This window comes from Drosophila mojavensis, unplaced genomic scaffold (genome assembly GCF_018153725.1).
Source record: "Drosophila mojavensis isolate 15081-1352.22 unplaced genomic scaffold, ASM1815372v1 contig_36, whole genome shotgun sequence".
NCBI classification, from domain to species: domain Eukaryota; kingdom Metazoa; phylum Arthropoda; class Insecta; order Diptera; family Drosophilidae; genus Drosophila; species Drosophila mojavensis.
The window spans coordinates 20,079,182-20,086,723 of NW_025318858.1; the positions used below are offsets into that span (position 1 = coordinate 20,079,182).

At 40.4% G+C, this 7,542-nt stretch overlaps 1 protein-coding gene across 1 annotated transcript; it reads left to right on the plus strand.

Annotated features, from left to right (window-relative positions):
- The first annotated feature begins 3,148 nt into the window (after positions 1–3,148).
- On the plus strand, positions 3,149–6,078 carry LOC6577392 (gustatory receptor 23a). Its single transcript, XM_002003323.4, has 3 exons — positions 3,149–4,021; positions 5,649–5,807; positions 5,877–6,078. The coding sequence occupies exons 1-3, from the start codon at positions 3,149–3,151 to the stop codon at positions 5,964–5,966; spliced, it is 1,122 nt and encodes a 373-aa protein (XP_002003359.2). The 3' UTR covers positions 5,967–6,078.
- Positions 6,079–7,542: the final 1,464 nt, after the last annotated feature.

Below are 7,542 nucleotides of genomic sequence, written 5' to 3' on the forward strand. Positions count from 1 at the left end.
AGTGGAAAATTGCTGTTAATTTCAATTTACGTGACACTTTCAAACTGCTGCAGTCCAATTTTCTAGTTGCCCAGGTAAACGACTACGATTATCCGTATTCACTGCAATTAAATGCAATTGCGGTTCGGTTATGCTGCAGCAATCCAAATACAAACATATTCATTTTCAACTCACAAACTTTCTCTTCTTCTCCTTTTATCTGTGCTTCTATTATCTGTGCATGAAAGAGCCTCAATAAAGGAAAGCTGAAAAGCAATTTTAAAGAATTGTTGGTGACTAATATTAATAAAGAGTTTATATTAATATACAATGGAGTATATTAAATTATAGCAACCAAAACTTTGCTTTTGAGTATAGAAAAATTAACCATCTAGATAAAGTTGATACCTTAAGTTGTTTTGAGGAATAACATTTAAAAGCTTTCAGATGGATATCATGATGTTATAAAAGCATATTCTTTTATATATATTTTTTATAAATTATTTTTATATCAAGAATGTTGAGAATAATTTATTTAACTTATTTATTTACTTCGCTCAGATAACACTTTCGTATATTAAATCTTTCTCCGAAGCTAGTTTATCATTGATTGAAAAATCTTATTGGGTAAAAAATGGGTAAGCTGATACAAATATCCTCAAGTAACTATGTTGCACTTATTAGAAAACATTTAATATTCGATGATTATTCCGAGCACCCATTCTAGCTGAAGCTTTACTTTATTGTAAGTATATATAAATTTTATATTCGTCTTACAATTTTGCTCGTCAGTTTATCTGAACATAATGACAATGACAATAATGGTCAAATTAAGTAACTCAAACTTCAAATTAAAATCTTAAATATTTCTCAGGCTGTACCACACTTTCTACATCCGATCCTAGAGGGTATTTCATAGCCAACTTCCACTCTCTCATCGGCGCTTTCAACATCATTTTTGAAGTCAGCTCCGTTTTCTGCAGCATATCCTGTGCCAACCGAAGCAGCTGGCATTAATTTTCATTTAAATTCCGCTTGTTAAATATGCAAAATTCTCGCTTTGTGGTTCAGTTGGGCCTGAACCTGAACGTGCACCATGAGCTCGTACCAATCTCTCTGACAGTTGCCAGTTCGTGCTCGAGTCATTATTAAATTGCAGTACACTCGGCTGGGCACCTGGTCGAGAAGTGCGTCGCATAATCTTTGCGGTTGACCAACAACTTCTCGCAAACTACATTGCACCTGACAACAGTTTTTATCTCACTTGCAGCCCGAGTCCGAGCAGGAGTCCAAGTCAGAGCCAGAGCCAGAGAAGTGCTGCAATATTTGTGGCCACAGCTTGATTAAGCATTTATGAATGCAAAGTGCAAATCTTTATGAAATGTTAAAAACTTCTAACAGCAAAAAGGAAAACAAAATATCACATGGTATATTTCCCAACGCATCTAATTGCAAGTTAATCGAAAAATTAAAAACTTTAAAACTTTTATGCTCTGTTCGATTATTACAGTTTGTTGAGAGAGGATGAGATAGACTAGAATCATAATAATTAAACTTAAAAAGATAGTAAAATCTATGCTCCAATTGTAGAAAATATCAATATCATTATTAATGTAATGTAATTTAGTTTTTCAGTTTTACATAGGTTCTCAATTTTCTTTGTTATTTTAGATAAAAGCCAAAGAACTGATGTAAGAGGTAAGAGGTATTTCTGCGTCATATTCACGAACTTCATCTCGTCCAGTCTCATATTACACATCTAACCAACTTATTTTTTGTGTTAAAGGGTATCTGCCAGTCGTTATCCCGTAAATTCGGCAGTAACACACACTACCATTTACTCTCCCAAATATCTTCAATCAAACCATAGCAAAAAGTAACTGCTAGTCATACTCTCAGACAGTTCTCGCTCGCATTTAAAGGGTATCTGCTAGTCACCATCCCACACACATCCCCTTTTGGTATATACTTATGCGCAACTCCCAACAGCTATATAAGTATTTGAGAATTATGCATTTTAAGCGCTCCTTTAAATGCAGTGGGTGTCTTTGGGGTGGACCACAAGAGCAGCCTGGCGCTGGCCTCCTGTTCAACCTAATCTTCAAAGCAGCCACAACCCTTTTTTCCAGTTGCTAACCAAGTGGGGAGCAAAAAAAACGTGGATAATTTTTAGCTTTGAACGCAAAGTTCCCCTTTGGCTAGAATATATAATTCATAAACCAGAAGCCATTTGAACAGCGCCCACAATCCTACGCCACAAAGCTAGATAAAGACAGATACATGGAGTGAAAAGTAGCGACAGAGAGAGAATGAGACAGAGAGCAAGCGAATGAGAGGCAACTTTGATGGTGGAACTTTTTAATCGGATTCGGCAGCTCGATTGCCATCACATCGAGCATCGGCACTTTCTTAGTGGTTTGCTAAGATATTTTCGTCTCGAACTGCTGCAGGCCGCAAAGTTTCGGCCAAAAAAGACCCAAAATCTCGAATGGATAAATTTGGCACTATTTGAGGCAGTTTCTCGATAAAATTCATCATGCATTACAAAACTAAAATTTTGCTGCGAGCATTGAATTGATTCAACTACAAAAGTATATAAGGATGGTGGGAGGCTTTCCTCCGGAAAATTTTACAAATCAGTAGTTGATTTTCGATGTGGAAATTTGGAAAACAAAAATTTCAATAGAGGAGGTTTATTACTATTATTTTTATTTTATTTATTTATGTTTATTTATATATTTTGTAGAATATGGCTTGAATAAAAGAATGTTTAAAATAAATTAGAATTATAATTTATAAAATAATAATAATAAAATAAAATAATTCATAGGGAAATTTTTTATTATTTATTTTTAATTTAATTTGATTTATGTAGTGTTTATGTTATCGTCTAATTCGTTCAAAATTGTGATCTCTAAAATTCTATAAATTAAGGCACCAAGTTGAACCAACTATTGTGTTGTGTTGAACCTCTTCAACACACTCTCTCTCTCTCTCTCCTCCTCCTCTCTTAGTTATTCCCCACTCTCAACAGTTCAAGTGTCAAACGAATTTAGCCAGTCAGCCAATATAATTGTTGTCATGATGTATTGCCCTATTAAGAGCTCGTTCCATTCGAGCTCTATGAATATTTTCATTTAGTTCTGATTCCAAATTCCTCAGTTGCAGCATGAATTCGCTAGACGCTCTGTTTGCTCGCTGTCTGCTGGGCATCTATTGGTGGATGGGCCTGGTGCCGTTGCCACCTGTGTCTCAACTTTTGTGGCTGCTGCTCGCCTTGGTTATACGCCTCATTTGGGTGTCCTACTTCATGTGGATGCTGTGGACCGGCATCTCTTATGTGCTGGTGGACAGGAGCATGAGCGTCAGCTATCTCACAGGATCAATTCTATTCATAGGCTACTCAATGCTGGGTCTGCTCATCCAGGCCCAGACCATATTTAAGCAGCGATCGTATGTGCGCCTGGAGGATTATCGCATTCAGCTGGAGCTGCAGATGAGCAGGCTTAGCAGCTCGCACTACGGTCACAAGTCCGGGCGTTTGCTATTCCTACTGGGAACACATTTGGCCAGCGATATTATCAAGTCCTGGGCCAATTCCAAATACAGCATATCCCCGGTGCACATCGTCTCCATGATGCAGAAATGGCAGCTGCGCTTCCACTTCATCCAGCTGATGCGGCAGATCATGGAGCTGAATCAGCGCGCCATCCAGCTGCGACACTCGCTGCTGCGCTTGGCTGCCGGCAACGACCTCTGGCTGCCCTACAAGCTCTCCGACTTTAAGCACCTGCAGACGCTGCGCCTCAGTTACGAGCGCATTTACGAGTGCCACGAGCTCTTCAACGACTGCTACGGCTGGGGCATGCTCTGCCTGCAGCTGTTGTGCAGCTTTGAATTCGTGGCCAATGCCTACTGGTTCATCACAGAGGCCTACGACTCCCAGCGTCTCTATATATTCATTTTCAATGGGAACACCTGCTTCACCATCGGCAGCCTCGTCACAGCTCTCTTCTGGTACGGCGACGCAAGTGCCAATAATGTGAGTAGATGAAATTAAGCAATGGGTCGATGAGAGACAGATTTAATGATAGATGAGAGAGATATGAAGAGATTATGGCTACTATTAGAATACAGTGATATAAAGAATATATAAAGAGAGCTCTTAGGTATTCTGAACTGAACTGAATCAGGGTATAATGGTTTTGTAAAAATGTATTTCATATAGCCCAATCAGAGCTCAAGCAGAGCTTTAGCAGAGCCTAAGCAGCCTTAGACTGGCCCTACAGAGATCGAGCACATTCGAAGAAGAGCTCAACAACGTTGAGAGCGTCTAAGCAGAGTCTGAGCAGAGCCTAAGCAACCTTAGAGTTGCCCTATCCCATATAAATCAGAGCTCTAGCATAGATGAAGCAGAGCTCAAGAGCAGCCCCATTACAAAGGTACTAAAGCGCAGTCAACTGCTCATGCTCATGAGTGAGTGTGTATGTGTTATAAGTGATACAAGTGCTTATAGTATGAGCTCTTCCCTCTTCGTTTCCAAGTCAAACATTCTAGCCTAAGTACTCTTACCTGTATCACTTAACCCTATTTTCACTTGCTAATTGCCATGATAAGGCTGAATTCGATCAGAACTCAATCAGGTTCAATAATTATGACAGTGATGAATTGCTAGAGCGACAAGGCTTGACTCAGCTCTCTCGAAATCATAAGACCATCAAATCCTTAGTCCAACTGCATCCCTCGACTGCCTCGGTTATGTTCGGACGAAACGCTTTTCACCTGGTGCTGTGCTGCATGGGCGTGCGATGCGGCTCACGGCTGCATCGCTTGCAGCTTTTGCCTTTCGGCTTGTGGCTCTGCTGGCTGATTGCGCTCTGGAGTGGAGTACCGCGCTACATCTCGACGATTCCCGACTGCAGTCTCGACTGTCTAATAATAATGACTATGTTCGTTATGCTGAGCTCAGCGCATGCCTTCGTCCTGCTGGACACCCTTCGGAAACGTCGCACGCATCGGCAGCTGGAGCTGCAATTGGCCGTGAATCAGTTGACGGATCGAAAATTTCAAAGTGAGCTGATCTGTGTCTTCTGCGTCTTCCTGCTGGTGGCGCTGCACAGCCCAATCGTTTGGTTCCGTCTCAATACCAAGCGGGAGTGGTACACGCCCATCTTCTGGATAAGCGCGCCGAGTGCCTGGGTGGTGCAGCTGAAGACGATTGCGTTTCTCTCGGAGGTTCTGGCGGCCAACGAGCGGGTGCTGGGCATGCGACGCAGCCTGAAGCGGCTGGCGGCACAAAGCACTCGCTCCAAGCAGCTCCCCAACGTGGAGCAGCTGGTGCGCCTCAAAGAGCAATACAGACAACTGCATCTGCTCTTTGTACAGCTCAACGCAGCCTATGGCCTGAGTATGCTCATCGTGTTCATAGTCCTGTTCTTTGACTTTGTGTTCAGCGCCTATTGGCTGGCCAAGACCACACTGATCCGCTCGCAGGGCGGAGTCCATCTGTTCCCTTCTCTGGGCTTCATGATCAACGTGGGCCTCTTGCTCTCGATCACCTGTTGGCACTGTCAACAAAGCTTTAATCACGTGAGAGCTGAGCCGATATTTAAATAAAAATGTGATATAAATAATGCTATGTTTATATTAATACTCTATTTTCGTTTCAGAGTCGTCAAATTGGCTGTTTGATTCCCAAGCTGGTGAAGCCTTTGGGCAGCAAGCGCTACAATGACTTGGTCAGCGAATTCCTGCTGCAGACGCTGCATCAACGCTTTGTGGTGACGGCCAAAGACTTCTTCAGTCTCAATCTGCATCTATTGAGTAGCGTAGGTCTTAGATTTGAAGTATTTTTAATGAATTCAAATATTAAATCCATTTATTTTCTCTCTCTACAGATGTTTGGCGCTGTGGTTACCTATCTGGTCATACTCATTCAGTTTATGTTCGCCGAGAAAAGTGCACAAGCTGCGGCTAGGCCAAAGTAAAGCTGCTAAAAGATCGACTAAAAGTTACCGCGTAATCTGAAATCGATAAACTTAAGGCAACCCATTTCAGCTGCATTCCTATGAGCTGCAATTTGAAGTCCTCATATGACTCCAAAGCATTCTTATTAATTGTTGATCAACTTTAAAAATAGAAATACGAAACTAACTAAATAAATTAATTCTTTTCTCCTTAATACTTTCCTTCTTTCTTAATGCTAGCATCTTGTATACAAAAATAATATTCAATAAATTAAAAAATAAATAAATAAATACAAAGAAATAAGTTTATTATTAAGTTTTTTCCGTGTGCTTTAATACTTTAAAAATAATTAAATTAATAATAATAAAATAAAATTTTTGCATGCAAGATAATTTTTTTATTATAAAATATTTCTCTGTGGGATATGTTTAAGCAAACTTTAATAGCAAGCACTAATAACAATTTAATAATATACTGAAAAAAAGAAATACTATTATTTGTATATTCAAAAAAATGAACACTTATTTTTGAACAGTATTTTGAAATATCTTTGGTATATGTTTCAGCTCGAGAAACGAGAAGCCGGCAGCCATGACTAAAAACTGGCGGACTTTTCAGATCAAATTATATCCTAACTCTATGCTAAGAATTATCTAAGACGCTTAAACACTTTACACCTTCCGCAAACTTACAGTAGACACTGTTGCTCAAAGCTGTTAGAAAGAGCTGCTGCAGTTTAGCACATGTGCCGTAATTATTTATGCCGCCCACACGGAGCGTAACTCTGTGGCAGGCAGGCAGGCAGTGGGCGTGGCGGGGTTGGTGCCGTCTTGGGTGCCCACATGGAAGTTAGACTACATCAAGTTTTAGTTATTTCTAAGCAGACAAAACTACTTCACGCATATTAAACTGGCATTTCACAGGCACAAAAAACTTTTTCTAATATGCAAATTCATGCCGAATCCTTGAGCAGGGCTATGGAAAGGATAAAGTAGCGCCAGCAGCAGCACCAGCACCAGAAGCAGCAGTAGGGGCACCAGGGGCATGTTCTCACATCCTTGAATTAACACGTGCGGGTTCGCATTAATTTGTAAACTGCTTGAGGGACCTACGCCATGCTGGTTTATCATCAGAAAGAGAGAAAGAGAGAGGGAGAGCGCGCGAGAGAGAGAGAGAGAGTGAGAGAGGCTGAGCTGGGAAATAGTTTTTGTCGTTAGCTATGCAAATGCCGAGACATGTAAATATTATTTACCACATGGCCAGATGCTCGAAACTGTGCCGCCACTTCTCATCTTAATTAACATAGAACAACTGAAACACTCCATTTATAAATATTTATAAGCTCCAGGGATTAGTGCACTAAACTATTTTTATATGCTCATCTTGATCAAAGGATAAAATATAACTAAAAAAAATAGTGAATTTGTGCTCGTTCCATGCCGCATTAGATACAGCTGCACGCACAATCAAAAAGCCCGGCCATCTCCCAGGCATTTCAGATTATAGATTTATCAGAATTTCTGTCAAATGTATATACATAGGTGCTCAACATCGAAACTAGAAAGCAAGCTCTGAAATGATATTTGAAATACGCCT